Below are 21,620 nucleotides of genomic sequence, written 5' to 3' on the forward strand. Positions count from 1 at the left end.
ACTCACCCGTCGACAAGCATCAGATGACCGACCCAGGAGCCCCAGGTCACACGGCACCATGCACCAAGGCAACTCGACGGAGATCACGGACTACCAGGTATTCCAGTTGCCCCATCCCAGCACAGAGAAAATTTATATAGAGGTACAGATAGAGGGAGCCCCATGCCGCATGGAGCTGGACACGGGTTCAACTCTATCCATAATCTCGGCCCGAACATTAAGGGAACTGTGCCCTAATGGGGGTCCCAAACTAAGGCCGGCCCCATTCACCCTCCGGGACTTCCAGAAACGTACCGTGTTTCCCCTTTTTTAATACGTAGTCAAAAAGTAAGCCAGGGCAACAATTTTAAGCATTTGAGAAATATAAGACATACCCTGAAAATAAGACATACCCCCATGCCTGCCAACTGGGGGCCTGGAACCAGGAGGTAAAATGGCGTTTAAAAACGCCGTTTGAAGTGATTTCAGCTTGCCTCCCCGCCGCCTGGAACCGGCTGCTGCAGCGCGCAGCAGCGCCGGGCGGAGCGCCCAGCAACACGGACGGAGCGCTCAGCAGCACCAGGAGGAGCGTCCCACCGTGCCAGGCGGCGGGGTGGCAGGCCTCCTTGGCATGGCGAGGAAGAGACGAGGCCGCTGGCTCGGGCGCTCCTGAGTCCTGACCCCAGCCGCTTCTACGCGGCAGCAGCAAAAGAGACGTGCGGCCACATGGAGAGGCGAGCGCCCGAGCGGGAGACGCGCTCTCTGCAAAGCTCTGCACTCACTTCATCCGCCCGACGGGAAAGCGAAGTGGGGAAGAGAAAAAGAGAAAAAACCGAAGCGGCTCTTTTTCTCTTCCCCACTTCGCTTTCCCGTCGGGTGGATGAAGTGAGTGCAGAGCTTTGCAGAGAGCGCGTCTCCCGCTCAGGCGCTCGCCTCTCCATGTGGCCGAGCGGGAGACGCGATCTCTGCAAAGCTCTGCACTCACTTCATCCGCCCGACGGGAAAGTGAAGTGGGGAAGAGAAAAAGAGCCGCTTCGGTTTTTTCTCTTTTTCTCTTCCCCACTTCGCTTTCCCGTCGGGCGGATGAAGTGAGTGCAGAGCTTTGCAGAGAGCGCGTCTCCCGCTCAGGCGCTCGCCTCTCCATGTGGCCGAGCGGGAGACGCGATCTCTGCAAAGCTCTGCACTCACTTCATCCGCCCGACGGGAAAGTGAAGTGGGGAAGAGAAAAAGAGCCGCTTCGGTTTTTTCTCTTTTTCTCTTCCCCACTTCGCTTTCCCGTCGGGCGGATGAAGTGAGTGCAGAGCTTTGCAGAGATCGCGTCTCCCGCTCGGGCGCTAGCCTCTCCATGTGGCCGCATGGCTCTTTTGCTGCTGCCGCGTAGAAGCGGCTGGGGTCAGGACTCAGGAGCGCCCGAGCCAGCGGCCTCGTCTCTTCCTCGCCATGCCAAGGTGGCCTGCCACCCCGCCGCCTGGCACGGTGGGACGCTCCTCCTGGTGCTGCTGAGCGCTCTGTCCGTGTTGCTGGGCGCTCCCCCCGGGCGCTGCTGGGCGCTCCGCGCTGCGGCAGCCGGTTCTGGGCGACAGGCTAAAATCACTTCAAATGGCATTTTTAAATGCCATTTTCCCTTCTCAGGGCTGACTTCGCTGGGCGCGCGCTACACCTGAACCAGGAACAGCTGATTTCAGCGCTACAGCTGATCTGTATCTGCATGTGCCAGAAAGTGTCATGTGTGATTGCACAGAGCACCAAGCCTTAAGACATCCCCTGAAAATAAGACACCGTGGTTTTTTTTGAGGAAAAAAAGTTATAAGACGGTGTCTTAAAAAGGGGGAAACACGGTAAGGTCCCTACAATGGGGGTGGGGACCTTCAGGGTGCAATATTGAGGGCGAAAGCAACAATTGGACTTGCTGGTAGTTAAGGGCCCCTACGTTAGCTTACTGGGACTGGCATGGTTTGGACCTCTGGGGCTAGCCGTTACCGGGGTGAACCGCACTAGCTTACAAGTGGACGTGGACGCCATATGCAAAGAGTTTCCAGGGGTTTTCGATGGGGCATTGGGACGATATACAGGACCCCCCATTGCCCTACAGCTAGACCCCGCTGTACGACCCATCAGGCACAAGGCCCGCCGGGTCCCGTTCGCCCTGAAACCCCGCATAGACGAGGAATTGGACCGGCTCGTGGAGCAAGGAGTGCTGGAGCCGGTGCCCAACGCCCCCTGGGAAACTCCAATTGTCACACCCGTCAAGCCTAACGGTTCGGTCCGCATCTGTGCAGACTACAAATGCACCATAAACAAGGCTCTCACGGCCCATGCATACCCAGTGCCAGTGGTCAGCCATGTCCTCGCCACCCTGGCTGGGTCAAAAATCTTTGGCAAACTGGACTTGGCCCAAGCGTATCAACAGTTGCCTGTGGACGAAGCCACAGCAGAGGCTCAGACGATTGTGACGCACAGAGGGGCATTCAGAGTAAAGCGGCTGCAATTTGGCGTTAGCGTGGCACCAGGCATATTCCAGAATCTAATGGACTCTCTCCTTAAAGGGATTCCTGGCGTCACCCCCTTCTTCGATGATGTACTGATCGCCGGGCCCACACCAGAGGAATTTGAGGACCGCCTCCGCTCCGTCCTGCACCGTTTCCAGACGGCGGGCCTCAAGGTGAAGCGGGAAAAGTGTTTACTGGGAGTGCCGCAGGTGGACTTTCTGGGATTTAAGGTGGATGCAGAAGGGGTCCATCCAACCGGTGACAAGGTACGGGCCATTTGTGAGGCCCCAGCGCCCAAGAGCAAGCCCGAACTTCAGTCATTCTTGGGACTATTGAACTTTTACCATGCCTTCCTTCCCCATAAGGCAGCGGTAGCGGAGCCCCTACACAGACTCCTAGATAAAAGGGCCCCTTGGGTGTGGGGCCAGCGACAAAGGGCCGCATTCCAGGCAGTCAAGGACTTGCTCGTCTCGAACTCGGTCTTGGCACACTTCGACGAGAGGCTGCCAGTGGTGCTGGCATGCGACGCCTCTCCCTATGGCATCGGCGCTGTCCTGGGACACCAACTCCCGGATGGAAGAGAGGTGCCGGTGGCATACTTCTCCCAGACGCTTGCTGCAGCCGAACGAAACTACTCACAGATTGACAAGGAGGGTCTGGCAATCGTGAAGGGCGTAAAAAAATTCCATGATTTCTTGTACGGGCGGCCCTTTACCATAGTGACTGACCACAAGCCGTTGCTTGGCCTGTTTGCCCCCGAGAAGCAGACCCCCCAAGTGTTGTCTCCACGTGTCCTCAGGTGGTCAATTTTCCTTGCCGGCTACCAGTATGCACTAATCCACCGCCCTGGGAAGGCGATGGGCCACGCAGACGCACTCAGCAGGCTACCACTACCAGAAACAGGCCCCGACCCAGCGCCTGCGCAAGAGGTTATGACCCTGGAGCTGCTTCCCGACCGACCCATTCAGGCACAAGAAGTTGCGCACCATTCCACAAAAGATAGGGTCATCTCCCGGGTCCTGGACTGGGTGTGGCGAGGATGGCCCAGCAGCAGCCCCGGGCCAGAATTCGCTGGCTACACAAACCGCAAACATGAACTGTCGGCCCACAAGGGGTGCCTGTTATGGGGAAGCAGGGTTGTTGTTCCCCAGCCCCTCCGCAAAAGGGTCCTCACAGCCCTACACGAGACACACCCAGGGGTAGTGAGGATGAAGGCCCTTGCCAGGAGTTATGTGTGGTGGCCGGGGATTGACAGAGAGATAGAGGCCTGGGTCCAACACTGCCAGACCTGCCAAGAATCCCGCCCGGATCCCCCAAGGGCCCCAGTCCAGCCCTGGGAGTCCGCCCGACATCCATGGTCACGCTTGCACGTGGACTTCGCTGGCCCCTTCCAGGGAAAAACATTCTTCATAGTGGTGGATTCCTACACCAAATGGCTGGAGGTCGCACTGGTACCATCCACTTCTACGGCGGCAGCCATCCGGGTACTACGTAAGCTGTTTGCGACCCACGGGCTCCCTGACACCCTCGTCTCGGACAATGGAACCGCATTCACGTCAGAGGAGTTCCAGACCTTCACAGCGCAGAACGCCATCCGCCACATCCGCTCAGCACCATTCCACCCTGCCACCAATGGCCAAGCGGAGCGCATGGTGCGGACCACCAAGGACAGCCTCCGCCGCATGACACAAGGGGACTGGGAATACCGCCTTGCCGCATTTCTTCTAGCACAGCACAGCACCCCAAGCACAACGACGGGCCGGAGCCCAGCTGAATTACTAATGGGCCGGCGCCTTGCAACTAGACTGGACCGACTTCACCCCGACAGAGCTCAGGATGAGGTAGTGGTGGGGAAAGGCAGGAACCCCCGGACATTTGTGGCCCAGGACCCAGTGTATGCAAAGAATTTTGGGGCAGGCCCAGCATGGGTACCCGCCACAGTCACCAAGGTGACCGGTCCCGTGTCGTACGAGGTACTAACGGAAGGGGGGCAATGTTGGCGCCGCCACTGCGACCAGATACGGCGACGATTCCCAGGAGGAACCCGGGAGGAGAGCGGGACAGAGGGGTCCCAAGGGGACAGCAGGGCAGTGAGGCCTGTAGAGCGAGAGGGGTGGGCAGAGGAAGCAGAAGCAGTAGGCACAGAGGGGCACCCCGAGGCTGGAAGGACACCGGAACCAGAGCTACAACCTAGTGGTTCAGTGGCGCCAGACCAGACAGCCCCGGCACAGCCAGCAGCCTCGGAACACGAGCCAGAACCAGAACCCCTGACCAAGGAACACCCCAGGCCACAACGCACACGGAGGCGGCCAGCAGACCTTGGGGACTACGAATGCAACTTCCCGGGCAGGACTGGAACTTAGAGGGGAGGGGTGTTATGTACTGAGCTGAATCCTAGAACAATAGGATTCAGATTCAGCGGGAGCTACCCAATCCAACTCCAGGTGGAAGTGAATCCGCAACCTGATTGGCCTGCTGGAGCAGCCAATCAGGCGGCTGGCAGAAGTGAATCTGCTACCTGATTGGCCTGTAGGAGCAGCCAATCAGGCTGCAGGCAAAAGTCAATCCACAATATAATTGGCCCACAGGTGTAGCCCTGAAGTAGCCAATCACGCAAGGCCCATTGTGTAAATAATGTATATAAGCAGATGGTTTTGGGAAAAGAGCCATTCGTCTTCTCTTCTCCTCCTTGATGACTATGAGCTGAATAAAGAGCATGAAATTCACTCTTGACTCCGAGTATATTTCACACTCCATGTTCAAATGCAGCTTTTTCTATCCCCAACAATGAAAGAAGAGGAGCTGAGCTTACCAAGATCCAGGTGAATCCCTGGAACAAACGAATTGAGAAAGAACATGAGGATAACAACTCCCAAAACAGTCAGGCATTTGATGAGAAGCACCTTGTCTGTTATTCTGTGCTGTTGGAAAGGAGAAAATACAGAAACCATATCAACAAGAAGAAGCACCCTTCAGATATATCAGCATCAGCATGCTTTAAATATATATTATTTGAAATACAGTTTTTAGCAACAATACGGTCGAATCCATTAAAATGAGAGAGGAAATGCCTGAGGTGTGAAACAATATCTTAAATTTAGAAAGGAACTGTGTCTTGTTTCCACAAATGTTAACACGTTTTTCAGAACAATACTGTTTACAGTCTAAGGAACAGTACGGAGGCAGATGCAGCGACCCTAAGGTGCAGTTTCATCTTAGTTACACAAATAAAAGGAAGCTTTATGTCTTATCAGTTACAGGGCCTGGAAGTAAACGTGTTTATTAAATTTGTTTCTTCTTATAACGGGAGCAGTGAGGCTGGAATGCAATTTCCACCATAAATACTTGATACCTTGATAGGCTCGGATTGGGTGCCCCAACGGGCTCTGTTCTTAGCATCAGTCTTTTTCTGTTTCTTTATAGCCCTTACTATTTCATCCCATTCTCAAGATCACTTCACTCATTACAGTTTCCAACTTCTTGTCTAGGAAACAGTGTGAAACTCACAAACTCACATATGGCTATCCTACACCTAAACACTGTACAGTGTAGACTTTGGCTGCGTACATACCGTATGATGTTCACTCTTCATTGAACATTTATTCTGATTAGTTTGTGGGGAGGTTATACAACAATCAGCATCCAACCTGATTTTCTTGCAAAGTGTTTGTAAGTTTTCCTGCCAATGACCGCTTACCTGGACAGGCAGTTGCGGCCTGTCACAGGGCTTTCCCTAGTCCCCCCTGGCAGGTGAAAGACTATGCTCGTGGCCAGCTATTATATCCATCCCTGGTCAACTGCTGTGCATGGCAAGATAGCCGGCCTAAACCAAATATCTGAACTTCCCAATCAGGGGCAGGTGGGTGGGTGGAGCTGGAGCAGCAGACCAGAGTGCCGAAGTCTTCACTCCAGTCCATCACTTGTAGATATAAGCCGGCTGCGTTTGCCTCTTGCATTACTTTCCAAACCATAAAAAGTCAGTTTCCTTTTTTTATAGTGGATTTGTTTCACCCAGGCACATCAATCAACCTAGGTATGCACTTGCATCCCTCCAGGAAAATACTGGTAGTCTGGAGGAACCCTTTATCAAGCCAAGGTAGTTTAAGTACTGTTCCAAGTCATCTTTGTTCTGTGACATTTGGTTTTTCTGTAAGGCACAAGTCAAAAGTTCACATTTTAATTTCTATATGGCGATACTTCTAAACCCTGAAAGCGGAGGATCATGGTAGATTTTCAAACAGAAGATTTATGTTCCTATCTGGCTTCATACATGAAGTCCAACCTAAAGTACATAAAACCAGTTGTTTGGAAGTTATGAACTGCAGAGCAGTTTGTGCACTGAAAGGCACACAGTGTTACAGTAAAATGAATGTAATAGAATATAGTGGGCAATGTTTTGCAATGATATGAAAGCAATACATTACCGTACCTTTTTTTGGAGCTCCTGGATATTTGTCTCCCAATTTTTATCTTCTTGTGAGATTTGTCTGAAATAAAAATCCACAGGGAGATTCATATGGATGGGAGAGCTCTTGTAGAACTACAGTTGCAATTCTGTACCCACTTATGCTTAGCAAAATCATATCAAAATTAATCTGAGTCTCTTTATTAGTGCTCAGCCCTAGATCATTTTGTTACAAAGGGAGTTGTAATGTGAAGTTTCCAGGGTCTGTTAACTCCATCTGTTTTCTTCCAAAGAGAGAGAGGGAGCCCTCAATGGAGACTTAACCTGGTCTTCGAAAATCTGTGTATTCTTAAATTATACAAGCAAAACATAACAGAAATGAGATTTGCTTAAAAGTGGTAATGTTGCCAATTTGCAACTAATTAAAAAAAAATAATCAAAGCATGGTAATGATTTTCATCATCACCATTATCACTAAATAATGATACTTTATGTATTTAGTGCCGTCAATGTGCATGGCACTTCACAAAGTACAAGGGGACAGGTCTCCTCCCCGGGGAAATTACAATCTAATCTTTGGCAAAGGAGAAAACAGAGGAAGGGGAGATCGTGAAAAAGCCTTACTTTTTCTTATATGCAAGTGTCTAAACCACGTTGCTATGCATGTGTCCAGGGGTTCTTGCGACTACTCTAGAGTAACGACGTTCCGCATAACGGTTTTTAAACAGTTTTTATAAGTGCAGTCTATTTACAGTGAGACAGGTGTGTAAAAGCATGTCTGCTCATCCCGATGCAGAATCCGGCACTGAACCGCCCCGTGACTTCCTCCAACATAAGAGTCTTGGGACAGCAAACCTCCTTCCCCTCCTTCTCCTGCGTAATTCCGGAACTGGAGGAAAGGGTCTACGCTCCATGTTTTCCTTCTCCCCCCTTTCCCCCCCTCTCTCTTCCTCCCTCCTGTGTAGCAGGGGCTCTCCCATGCTGCCAGAGCCCTGGCCCTCTCTCCCCATTTCCTGACTGGTCTCCTCAGCGTCCTCGCTGCCATCGCTGCTTGGGGAGGAGCTGCTTCTGATGAGAGGGGGAGGTTCTCTATACTCTCTTCCCCTTACAGCATGACCTCCCATGAGCTCAGTGACCTTTTGTAAAATGTCGCATTAAGTGTCATGGGCCCTACCTGTGGAATGTTTTCAGCATTTTCCTCAGCAAAATCTCCAGAGTGAGAACTTTTTGCATTAGGAGGCACTTTACAGCTGTTTCTTCTCTGCTGGCAGGGTTGATCCTCTGTGCTGTCAGTCTCCAAACGTGGATTTCATGTTTCAGCTCTGTGGGGGGGGGGAATATAATTATTTAGCTGAAAGTGAAGACACAACATATTAAATCACACCAAAATAGCTGATGGCACGCGCGCGCACACACACACAAAAACAGTATCCTGGGTCAAAAAGTGAAGCTTCTAAAGCAAAATTGTATAGTGGCTAACATCGGTTCATTGAAAGATTTATACATCAGGGGTGTGATCCAGAGTTGCACTTAGCAGAGGAGGCCGGGTGAAGCAGTAAGACCTCCCTACTCACCTGAAAGGGTGGGTCTGAGAGGAAGTTGTAGGTGACACATTGCCTCTTCCCCTTGATAGGGTTAGCTCGCCCAGTTTGTTATGTGCAATTTACTATCCTACACCTAAGTTCCCTTCCGAAGACCTTATGTTAAGTTTTAAAAATGTGGCTGAATTCACCCAGCCCTTGTGTCTTGCCTTCTTACTTCCCCGTGTGAACGCAAACGGTTATATCAATAATATATGTCAATAATATATTACACAACCAAGGCTTTGGAGTTAGATATCAAGCGGCAGGGCAGAGGCCAGTTCATCCAGTACAGAGTAGTTGATTGCCTAGAGGTTTGCAGCACCTTTCAGACATAGGAGAAATACAGGCTGTCCTTTCCCACTATGTCTATAAACCATTTTATAAGGGTGTTCTGCACTCAGTTGCCAAACACTGGGGATCACATGTACCGAAATTCAAATGTACATCTAGGAAACTTTTGAAGCTGGAAGAGGCGGCGCTCAACTATGGTTTCGAGCGTTTTCAGCACTAATATGCTCTGACAGGCATTTTGCTGATAGGTATACTTAATTCTTAATCTCAGATAGGTTAAATATTCATGGAACCATTATTCTTAGCTATGTCAACTTGTGTAATTACTTTACCAAAAGAGCACTGAGACTCCGAAATCTTATTCAACATTTAAATCCTTGTCTTTCTCCCAGCACCTGATCATTCCAATGTATAAAAGATTAATGTGCAGTTTAGTCTAACACAGATCTATCCTTGGTTAATCAAATATAATGCCATTGTCAATATAATAAGGTCGCATATAAGCAATAGACTTGGGTTGTGTGTATTTTTTTATTTAAAAAATGCCTCAGCTACGACTTTTATGATGCTGAAAGCAAGTCCCACTGTTATTCAAGTTATTCAAGTGAGAATAACTTCTGGATAGACATGTATAGTATTGCACTGTTAGAATCTGCAAAACTATCCAATAGTACATAAATGGACCCTTTTTATATATAAAAAATGTGGCCAATTATATTTATTTATGTTAGATGCTGTGATAGATAAGGTCTTTTATAAACAGTCTGCATATATTCTCCCAGTGATTTTTCAAGCTTTCCGCCTTCAAAGCACCTTGTCATATTAACTTGTCTGGCATGAAGCCCTTCAATGTGTTCTCCACCTATTGCAGAGAATTTTCAGACATGTTCTAAAACAGGGATGGATTTTTTTTTATGTAAAATCCCCAATATGATGGGATTATTACCAACTAGCTGAAAAAAGGAGCTTCAGCTTGTCTCTTGAATCATTATTACTAAGCAAGCAGTGCTGGTTTCCTGTTCGGCACAATTCAAGACGCTGGTTTTGACCTATAAAAATGGTTTAGCACACGCATGCAGCTCTTCCCATATAAATCTGCCTGCTGAAAAGGAAATACCCGTTTCAAAATCCCACCCCTTCAATGTATAGACATGGGCCTTCTGGGGTACAATTCCAGTATTCTAAGCTAAGCTACAGGATTTCAGAAGGAAGTTGTGGGACTACTTCAAAACTTCTGCACAAACAGCATTTGGAAGCAAGATCACATATAACCGCTCCAATAGCATTATCATGAAACCATAATAATATTTTTTTTTCTTTATATCCCGCCCTTGCCGGTTCAAAAACTCGGGCTCAGGGTGGCTAACAACAAATTTAAAACACTTAATTGTAATACAACATAAAAGCAGCATAAAATATTGTATAAAAGCATGAATAACAATAAAATTCAAGAATCAATTTGGGGGAAATCCATCCGATAAACATTAGATAGTCACCAGGGCCAGCTGGCTAAATTAGACCTACTTGGGTCAGCGAGGAGGCCAGGGGAGAATTAGCTGTGGGGTCCCAGACCGGGTAATCTTAATAAAAGTGGGGGGGGGGAGAGAAGGGAAATAAAAGGCTCAGTTCAAATTAAAGGTCAGCCAGAATAGCTCTGTCTTACAGGCCCGGCAGAAGGAGGTTAAATCCTGTAGGGCCCTAGTCTCATGGGACAGAGCATTCCACCAGGTCGGAGCATCACTGAAAAGGCCCTGATCCTGGTGGAGGATAGTCTGACTTCCTTAGGGCTTGGGACCTCTAAACTATGGTTATTCATGGACCTAAAGGTCCTCTGTGGGGCATACCAGGAGAGGCTGTCCCATAAATACAATATGTCACATTTCTAGACTTTTTTTGGATTAAATGTTTCTAATAAGGAAGGGGGGGCATTATAAAGAATTGTAACTGCTGCCAGCCTTTCCCCATAGTCTCCCATATAGTTGTGGGCAGCACTTTCATTCAGGACTGAGGATGTTGTGGGGCTCCAACTCTCAACTGCCTCAGCTAACATGGTCTATAGTCAGGGATAATGGGAGCTGGAGTTTGACAACATCTGGCAGGTTCTCCATCCACTACAGTGGAACCTCAGGTATCGAACGCTTCGGAAGTCAAAGCCAACAACCTGGAAGTGAATGCTTCTGTTTCTGAACACACCTCAGAAGTTGAACGGCTTCCTAGGCACATTTCTCCATTGCAATTGCTGACCAGCAATTGCGTCTCGGTTGTCGAACGTTTCAGAAGTCGAACGGTCTTCTGAAACGGATTACATTCGACAACCGAGTTTCCACTGTGTATATAATTTTCCCTTCTTTGGTTTATAAAACTCCAACATAGTATCAGTAATACAATATACATTGTTCATTCATGTTTGAAGGTATGCCTATTATGTACCTAATCCCTATTACCACTGAATATTTACCTCAGGCAGGAAATATCTGTGGATAAAAGAAAAAGCAGACTGCTTCACCACCTATTTACCTACCAATCACTTCTATTCACAATAGTATTGTATATTTAATGTCCTTTTACATCGTCAGAAGAGCAAGTTCAAAATCACAAATTACTGCTCTTCACTCAACTAAAGTCCTGACAATGTAATTTGTTGCTGAGAAAATTGCATCAAGCTTTGAAATCTATCAAAACAATTTCCATTTACTCCCTACCAAGACACCGTAACTCAAAGTGTCAGGCTTCTAGGTCAACAACATTTCCAAAATCAAGTTAGCCAACATTTTTCATTAAAGGATAGGCTTACACTTTGCCAACTGTCCAGAGAAAAAGAAATCTCTCCGTAATTCATTATACTTGTTTCAGAAGTACATATACATTTTTCACCCTGCTTTCTTTAAAAAAACAAAATCACAATTAAAACTGATGGGGGGGTCAGGTAAAGAATGCTTGATGCAACCAGCTGTCTGCACTTGATATACACAATAGCCAATAGCCTATTATGAAGTGTGGAATTGCTCTCAGAAGGAGAGTTTGAAAATCATTTCAGTAATATCTTGAGAAATTGATATTTCACTTAATGCTTTTAGCATAACTATACCTTGTTAATATTGACATTTCCTTGGGATATAAATAACATTAATTAAATTAATTATAATGGAAACACAAATACAGGGATATATGTGTTGAACAGAATCAGGATGGTAAGACTTGGAAGGAACCTGGGATCCTCTAGACCAGAGGTTCCCAAACTCATTTGGCCTTCCACCCACTTTTCAGGGGGGGAAATGAATCAGAGCTCCCCTGGAAATCTATTTTCTTTAAGCAAACAAACAGAAAGACGCAGTGACAAACTTCCGTTCTTTTATGTATCTATATTTCTAACTACATCCTCCAACGTAGTAAAGAAAGATGTTGTTGTAAAGAAGACCCTTGAAATTGAAATTATAAAGGAGGTGGACTAAGTCCTGGGATTAAAAAGCTGCCAGATCAGTCTGCAACACAGCTCACCTGTCATTGGCCAAGCGGACAAGCTGCGATCCACTTCCCAGTCCTAGGTGAAGCTAAAAGGGGTTCACTCAAGCCCAGAAAAAGCCCTTTCCTCCAGCACGACTGCCAGGTCCAGGGGAGGTGTTGTTGCCATCCCACAATAGTGCCCAGCCTGGCAGTAAATGCCATTAAACAGATGATACATGTACACATGGGTGTAACCAGGATTTTTGTTAGGGGGACAGAACCTCAGTTAGCTAAGTATTTTTACTGGTTTTTATTGATTGGGGGGCAGCTGCCCCTCCCTGGCTACACCCATGCATGTACAAATGATTTTTCAAAAATTTATTCTCTTCTTTCTTTATGCTTCCACCACCACCCCTTATTTTTATTCAATGCATCCGAGGCTACTACTGCCCCCTGGATCATCCCAGTGCCCCCCTGGTGGGTTGCCCACTTTGGGAAAGACTGTTCTGGTCCAACTCTTTTTTCAGAATCTACAATCCAGAACACAATCACAGCGTCCCTGTCCGATGCCTATCTTGAACTGCATCTCCCATCAACCCCAGCCCAGCATGACCAATGGTCAGGGATAATGGGAGCCGGAACCCAGTGACATTGGAAGGGGCACAGCTTCCCCATCCCTGAATTAGTGTCACACAGTGTCTGAAGAAAGAAAGTTGACATTCTCCTGGCGTGCTGATGTGTATTACCTTTCTCTACATCTAAAATTCCTCCTTCAGAAGTTTACACCAGAAACACAAAGAATGGATTCGCAACTTATATTTCCACTCTCTCCACTATGCTGTCAGGGGTAGGAGAAGGATGATTTTGCAGGTGAAGGGGGCAGCTTCTACATCACTGGAAGAATCTGGGAGAACCTAGATGCACAGTGCAGGCTTGCCGTATAGCCAGTTCCCTCTCATTATCCAGTGAATTTCCCCATGCCCCACCTTGTCAAATTATTTTTCATCCATGACAGAATTAGGATGAAATATGAAGGATCTCTAAAGATGCTCAGTTGTCCTCTTGCAAAAGAGAAGTTGTTGGGGGGTTTTCCTCCAAAAGGCGGCTATGTATCCCTGGTGGAATTTGGAAACATCACAGGAAAAAGAGATGTACCCATCATTATCAGCTCACTAAAGCAGCTGAAGGGGGGGGGTTAAAAGACACTGTGAACTGCAGTACTGCCAGATCCTCAGATTTCGAGATGATTGCAAAGCTGCAGCCTTCAGCTGAGCAAACAAGAACGTTCAGTGGGGAAATCAGAGCATTTATTTGAAGCTCATTAATTTCAACAGAGTTGCCATATGTTCTGCAGCACAAACAGTGCCCAGTCATCATCTCTCAGGGGCCAATACAAACTTGTAACATGGCCCCCTTCTCACCACCACTACCAATCACTTGTCTGTTTTGAAATATTAGAGCTCCCTTTAGTTTCTTTTAGTTCCACCTGTTTCAACTCCCAAAATACCCCAGTGCCTGATTTGTATTTATAGCCAGACATGCTGCATGTATATTAAGTACAGTGGTACCTTGGGTTGCAGATCCGATCCATTCCAGGGTGCTGTTTGCACCCCAAAAAGTCCGCAACCGAGCAGTGCTTTTGCGCGTGTGTGAAAGCGCAATAGAGTGCTTCTGCACATGCACAAAGCATGCAGAATGCTTCTGCGCATGCTCACGTGGCGAAATCTGGAAGTAAACACTTCTGGGTCTTCCAGTAAGCTGGAAAAACGCAACCCACAGTGGACGCAACATGAGGTATGGCTGTATATGCTAGCACCCTTTAAACACTGATCCCTGGCACCGGAATCAGGTTTGGCACAAGACCTGGCATTGCACAAGGTGCCAGGTTGCTGCTGCTGCCGCCACCTCCCTCTCCTCCTACCGTACTGCTGCAGAACCCGCTTCCCCTTTTAGCTGTTTTGCTACATCTAATGAAGTGGGAGCACCACCGCTCTGTCTGAGACTCAGTTCTTGAGGGAGCATATCACATTAGGTTACTATATATGCTTATTCTCTGCTTAAAACTGTATTTTTGGCGCTGTGTTAAGTATTGGTTTCATTCGATTCTGAATTGCATCGCCGTTCCCCATGGGGAACTTGATTTATGCATCAGATCTACTGAACAAAGCAGGCTTGAATCTGATAGGTAGTGATTTCAACCCTGCTGATCAGCGACACTTCAAAGCAATGCTCAGGGCTCTTGGCACGTCTTGGGTGGTGCTTTGAAGTCCTGGTGTCATTGTTACATCAGATGGTTGACAGGTGGGCCTCTCCATGCACAAGGAGTAGCAGGGGTAAGGATCTTGGCCCACTGGCCAAAGGATGTTCCCCACCCTGGTCTATATTGACTGGTGGTGGGTCTCCAGCCCTATCTGAAGATGCCAGGAATTGAACCAGTGACCATCTGCATGCAGGTGACCTACCGGGTACAAACCCTATAAATGAAATTGTTTGATTAGGACAAGAGGGAAAAGGCAGCTGTGGAAATATAGCCAACTTTCTGCAAAGGAGCGACAACCATGGAGTACTGGGGGTCTTAGAGGCCACAAGGTTAACATGAGTCAACAATGTGATGCTGCAGCAGCAACAAACAAACAAAAATGCTATTCTAGGCTGTATCAACAGAGGCCTTGTGCCCAGATCAAGGGAAGCAATTATACCATTCTATTCTGCCTTAGGAGAAGGGGACGACAGAGGACGAGATGGTTGGACAGTGTTCTCGAAGCTACGAACATGAGTTTGACCAAACTGCGGCAGGCAGTGCAAGACAGGAGTGCCTGGCGTGCTATGGTCCATGGGGTCACGAAGAGTCGGACACGACTAAACGACTAAACAACAACAACATTCTGCCTTGGTCAGACAACACTTGGAATACTGTGTCCAATTCTGGGCACCGCAATTTAAGAAGGATGTTGACAAGCTGGAACGTGTGCAGAGGAGGGTAACCAAGATGATCAAGGGTATGGAAACCAAGCCTTATGAGGAACGGTTGAAGGAGCTGGATATGCTTAGCCTGGAAAAGAGGAGACTGAGAGGAGATATTGATAGCTATCTTCAGATATCTCAAGGGCTGTCACGTGGAAGCTTGTTTTCTCTTGCTGTGGAGGGTAGGAATCGAACCAATGGCTTCAAATTACAAGAAAGGAGATTCCAACTAAACATCAGGAAGAACCTTCTGACAGTAAGAGCTGTGTGACAGTGGAATGGTCTCTGACTTAGGAAATTGTGGACTCTCCTTCTTTGGAGGTTTTTAAGCAGAGGTTCGGTGGCAATCTGATGCGTTAGTTGAGCTTCCTGCATTGCAGGGGGTTGTACTAGAAGACCCTTGGTGTCCCTTCCAACTCTACAATTCTATGATTCTGTACTCTGTCAAAATTTGAAAAGCCTTCATTAACAGTTAATTAAAAAAGAAAAGTCTGCAATACATATGAACATCCCTACAGAGTGCAAGTAGTCTCATTACAGTGGGAAAGATCAGTCTTGTGAATCCTTTCTAATTTAAGCAGCTGAATAGCAACACGCAGTACTCAAAAGGATATGACAAGGAGGGAAATCAAAGCAGTGGAGAACAGTAAACTGGTCCTTTATAAATATATACATTCAGTGCTTGTTTGATTGGTAATCAGAGGGCACCAAGCTGATTGAAACAGCTGCTTCAAACAATCTATTGAAGGTTATCGCAAAACCACAGCAATTAGAGATCGAAAAGACACATTAAAACATCTTGCAGACATTCTGTTACTTCTCTGAAGCCAAATTACCCCAGCTCCCTTTTAATGAAATGTTCTTTGATCACCTCTCCCATCCCATTTTAAAGAAAGTGTTAATAGAACTAGTACTTTAGTATTTGCTTTTATTGAGCAGGTACTGATTGGCTCCCATCATGATGTAGCTTGTTGCTGATTATAGGGGAAAAAGAAGATCACTTGCTAATTACGAGAACTGCTGAATCTGACTATAGTAGTCGGCAGAGTACCACAGATGACAAGTCTAATTTGAGCCTGAATATGCTTGTTTCTTCAAGGGCAGCAGAATTTTGGCTAGTTAAATATACCATTTTTGTATGGGTGATTATGCTATTTTTAAACAACAGCGTGTCCTTTCATTTCTTTTCTGTTTTTCAATAAATAACGCAAGCTTGAGGAAGAGTTCAACCCTCCTTTTGTTTCCAGGGGGACTTGCTTCCAAGTAAATGCCTTGGGATTTTAGCCTTGTGTCTCATTGCCAATTAAATGAATGTCGTTTCTTACAATGCCTTGTACTCGGGTACAGATCCCCAGTGCAAAATTTGCATATGGCAAATCAGAAATGAAGGCTGCATGTGTGTCAAAATCTATGCTAGCCGCTGGAGACGGAATTCAATTCCACTGAAAAGCAAGCCTATCAAATTTGCGCTTTCTAAACAATACACAAACAATAACACAGGCATCTTTTGAAATTCACACTGTTAATGCCAAATTACAAGTCACGTGTACAAAAATGTGTATACCAAAGTATGCATATATTAACAAATCTAACATGCAAAATATGCATCCTATTAGGGAAATTTGCTTTGCAAAAATGTGCATATTGTAATATATCGCATACAAAAATGTGTCTATTCAGAGAAATTCACACTAAAATGATGAGGAGTTTCCATGAAGAGTTTTCTATTAAAAATGCAAACTGATGTGGAAATGTGGAGGACTGAATTCAATGCTGGGGGGAAACGAGAAACTGAGAAAAACCAAAATTGGCAAATTTGCTCATCCTTACCAGACATTTTACAATACCATTTATTGCACACACATAAAATTGTAAACAAACAAACAAACCTTAAAGCAGTATAAAATCTCTAAGTAGAAAACCTCAAAACCTATAATCAAATAAGTTGTATAATCAAACCTATAATCAAACAGTTGTACATACCCCAATTGCGTTAAGGCACTGAAATCCTGTGCATATTACATGCCCATCAATGGGTATGTACAACTATTCCCCACAATCCTCATGAAAGGTTTACGAGGACCATGGAAATCTATGGTTTTTGCCGGATGTATGCACATATAGCTACATCACATATTGCATCCTCATATGTGGGGGAGGGGCATCATTAGCCCCTTGTTCCACTCAATGTACAGTATTTAAAGATCTGCAATTGTGTGAACTAGGCTCTAGGGATTCGCCAGTTTTCAAAGTTTGCCGTGAAATTGTTGTTGTTTAGTCGTTTAGTCGTGTCCGACTCTTCGTGACCCCATGGACCAGAGCACGCCAGGCACTCCTGTCTTGCACTGCCTCCCGCAGTTTGGTCAAACTCATGTTGGTAGCTTCGAGAACACTGTCCAACCATCTTGTCCTCTGTCGTCCCCTTCTCCTAGTGCCCTCAATCTTTCCCAACATCAGGGTCTTTTCCAAGGATTCTTCTCTTCTCATGAGGTGGCCAAAGTATTGGAGCCTCAGCTTCACGATCTGTCCTTCCAGGGAGCACTCAGGGCTGATTTCCTTAAGAATGGATAGGTTTGATCTTCTTGCAGTCCATGGGACTCTCAAGAGTCTCCTCCAGCACCATAATTCAAAAGCATCAATTCTTCGGCGATCAGCCTTCTTTATGGTCCAACTCTCACTTCCATACATCACTACTGGGAAAACCATAGCTTTAACTATACGGACCTTTGTCGGCAAGGTGATGTCTCTGCTTTTTAAGATGCTGTCTAGGTTTGTCATTGCTTTTCTCCCAAGAAGCAGGCGTCTTTTAATTTCGTGACTGCTGTCACCATCTGCAGTGATCAAGGAGCCCAAGAAAGTAAAATCTCTCACTGCCTCCATTTCTTCCCCTTCTATTTGCCAGGAGGTGATGGGACCAGTGGCCATGATCTTGGTTTTTTTGATGTTGAGCTTCAGACCATATTTTGCGCTCTCCTCTTTCACCCTCATTAAAAGGTTCTTTAATTCCTCCTCGCTTTCTGCCATCAAGGTTGTGTCATCTGCATATCTGAGGTTGTTGATATTTCTTCCGGCAATCTTAATTCCGGCTTGGGATTCATCTAGTCCAGCCTTTCGCATGATGAATTCTGCATATAAGTTAAATAAGCAGGGAGACAATATACAACCTTGTCGTACTCCTTTCCCAATTTTGAACCAATCAGTTGTTCCATATCCAGTTCTAACTGTAGCTTCTTGTCCCACATAGAGATTTCTCAGGAGACAGATGAGGTGATCAGGCACTCCCATTTCTTTAAGAACTTGCCATAGTTTGCTGTGGTCGACACAGTCAAAGGCTTTTGCATAGTCAATGAAGCAAAAGTAGACGTTTTTCTGGAACTCTCTAGCTTTCTCCATAATCCAGCGCATGTTTGCTATTTGGTCTCTGGTTCCTCTGCCCTTTCGAAATCCAGCTTGCACTTCTGGGAGTTCTCGGTCCACATACTGCCTAAGCCTGCCTTGTAGAATTTTAAGCATAACCTTGCTAGCGTGTGAAATGAGCGCAATTGTGCGGTAGTTGCAGCATTCTTTGGCACTGCCCTTCTTTGGAATTGGGATGTAGACTGATCTTCTCCAATCCTCTGGCCATTGCTGAGTTTTCCAAACTTGCTGGCATATTGGGTGTAGCACCTTAACAGCATCATCTTTTAAAATTTTAAACAGTTCAGCTGGAATATCATCACTTCCACTGGCCTTGTTATTAGCAATGCTTTCTAAGGCCCATTTGACTTCACTCTCCAAGATGTCTGGCTCAAGGTCAGCAACCACACTACCTGAGGTGTACGAGATCTCCATATCTTTCTGGTATAATTCCTCTGTGTATTCTTGCCACCTCTTCTTGATGTCTTCTGCTTCTGTTAGGTCCTTACCACTTTTGTCCTTGATTATGGTAATCTTTGTACGAAATGTTCCTTTCATATCTCCAATTTTCTTGAACAGATCTCTGGTTTTCCCCATTCTATTGTTTTCCTCTATTTCTTTGCATTGCTCATTTAAGAAGACCCTCTTGTCTCTCCTTGCTGTTTTTTGGAAATCTGCATTCAGTTTCCTGTATCTTTCCCTATCTCCCTTGCATTTTGCTTGCCTCCTCTCCTCCGCTATTTGTAAGGCCTCATTGGACAGCCATTTTGCTTTCTTGCATTTCCTTTTCCTTGGGATGGTTTTCATTGCTGCCTCCTGTATAATGTTACGAGCCTCCATCCATAGTTCTTCAGGCACTCTGTCCACCAAATCTAAATCCTTAAACCTGTTCCTCACTTCCACTGTGTATTCATAAGGGATTTGATTCAGATTGTATCTTACTGGCCCAGTGGTTTTTCCTACTTTCTTCAGTTTAAGCTGGAATTTTGCTATAAGAAGCTGATGATCTGAGTTACAGTCAGCTCCAGGTCTTGTTTTTGCTGACTGTATAGAGCTTCTCCATCTTTGGCTGCAGAGAATATAATCAATCTGATTTTGATGCTGTCCATTTGGTGATATCCATGTGTAGAGTCGTCTCTTGTGTTGTTGGAATAGAGTGTTTGTGATGACCAGCTTGTTCTCTTGACAGAACTCTATTAGCCTTTGCCCTGCTTCATTTTGAACTCCAAGGCCAAACTTGCCAGTTGTTCCTTTTATCTCTTGATTCCCTACTTTAGCATTCCAGTCCCCTGTAATGAGAAGAACATCCTTCTTTGGTGTCATTTCTAGAAGGTGTTGTAGGTCTTCATAGAATTGGTCAATTTCACTTTCTTCAGCACCGGTAGTTGGTGCATAAACTTGGATTACTGTGATGTTAAAAGGTCTGCCTTGGATTCGTATCGAGATCATTCTGTCATTTTTGAGATTGCATCCCATTACAGCTTTTGCCACTCTTTTGTTGACTATGAGGGCCACTCCATTTCTGCTACAGGATTCTTGCCCACAGTAGTAGATATGATAGTCATCCGAACTGAATTCGCCCATTCCCTTCCATTTTAGTTCACTGATGCCCAGGATGTCGATATTTATTCTTGTCATCTCATTTTTTACCACATCCAGCTTACCTCTATTCATGGTTCTTACATTCCAGGTTCCTATGCAATATTTTTCTTTACAGCATCGGACTTTCCTTTCGCTTCCAGGCATATCCGCAACTGAGCGTCCTTTCGGCTTTGGCCCAGCCGCTTCATCAGCTCTGAATCTACTTGTACTTGTCCTCCGCTCTTCCTCAGTAGCATGTTGGACGCCTTCCGACCTGAGGGGCTCATCTTCCAGCGTCATAACTTTTATATGCCTGTTGTCTTTGTCCATGGAGTTTTCTTGGCAGGGATACTGGAGTGGCTTGCCAGTTCCTTCTCCAGGTGGATCACGTTTAGTCAAAACTCTCCACTATGACCTGTCCATCTTGGGTGGCCCTGCATGGCATAGCTCATAGCTTCTCTGAGTTATTCAAGCCCCTTCGCCACGACAAGGCATTGATCCATGAAGGGGTTGCCGTGAAATATTTACTATTAAATGCATTTTTTAAAAAAACTTGCAGTGAAATGGCCAGAATTTTTAAGTTAGAAAAGATCTGAAGGTATTGATTGCCAAAGATGTTTTCTACAACCTAGTTGGAATATTGTTGTTGTTGTTGTTGTTGTTGTTGTTGTTGTTGTTGTTGTTGCCCTATATTGAAAAGGCTTAATGGCCTTTCATGAAGTGTTTTTAAATCTGGTTGTTGTTGTTGAAGAGACCCACATACAGATTTTTATATGTTTATTTTCAGAACTTCTGTTCCGCTTTTCCATTCAATAACCAAGGCAGCCTGGGACAGAAAGATTTCTCCGTGGGGTGGGATTACTTTCGAATGTTTATATTTTAATGTTTGTATAACTAGCTTTGTATTTTATAAACTGCTTAGAACTCTATTAAGCATCATATAAATTTAACAAAATAGACTGGAACAGGTCCAATTCCCAAGACTCTGATTCATTATATCTGATACACTTTGCACAATGTGCTCTCCGCTGCAAATCTCTGATGTAAGAAGGGGAAATAATGCCTTGAGGGCTAAAGAAAACAAGCAATGGTCCATTAGTATTACAAAGAGGGAAAGGGACTTGGCATGTAGACTAAGCCATTTCATAGGATTAAAAAACACAAGGGTGTTATGAGTTCGTTTGGTTATTGCATCTATTCCCCTTCCCCAATATATAATTTGAAGCTCAAACTCACCAACAATGTCACTTGGCTCTTTGTTGTATAGCTTTTTGTTCCAGTAGAGAAGTCTTAGGAAGGGAATGGAGACAAGAAGCACGAGGCAAATCCCAACAAACATGTGCCCTGTAAATGCTGCAAAGTCCACTCCCTGGGAATAAAAGATATATAATTGAAGTAGAATCAATTACAGCAACTCTCAGTGCCATGCATAAAACAGCACTGAATATTATTGTAGTGTCTTCTTAGCAGAACAGTGCATATCTCCTT

The 21,620-nt window shown here is 45.8% G+C and overlaps 1 protein-coding gene across 1 annotated transcript in view; it reads right to left on the reverse strand.

The window, feature by feature from the left end:
- The window catches only part of OCA2 (OCA2 melanosomal transmembrane protein), a 158,917-nt gene that overhangs the window by 59,663 nt on the left and 77,634 nt on the right, over positions 1-21,620 (reverse strand). Inside the window, exons 15-18 of the mRNA XM_035115521.3 lie at positions 21,369-21,501; positions 8,048-8,195; positions 6,898-6,955; positions 5,281-5,389 (exon numbers count right to left, since the gene is read on the reverse strand). Coding sequence (XP_034971412.1) covers positions 5,281-5,389; positions 6,898-6,955; positions 8,048-8,195; positions 21,369-21,501 — 448 coding nt within the window. The remainder of the gene's footprint in view (positions 1-5,280; positions 5,390-6,897; positions 6,956-8,047; positions 8,196-21,368; positions 21,502-21,620) is intronic.

The sequence above is a fragment of the Zootoca vivipara genome, chromosome 4 (assembly GCF_965207765.1).
Source record: "Zootoca vivipara chromosome 4, rZooViv2.hap1.1, whole genome shotgun sequence".
NCBI lineage: Eukaryota > Metazoa > Chordata > Lepidosauria > Squamata > Lacertidae > Zootoca > Zootoca vivipara.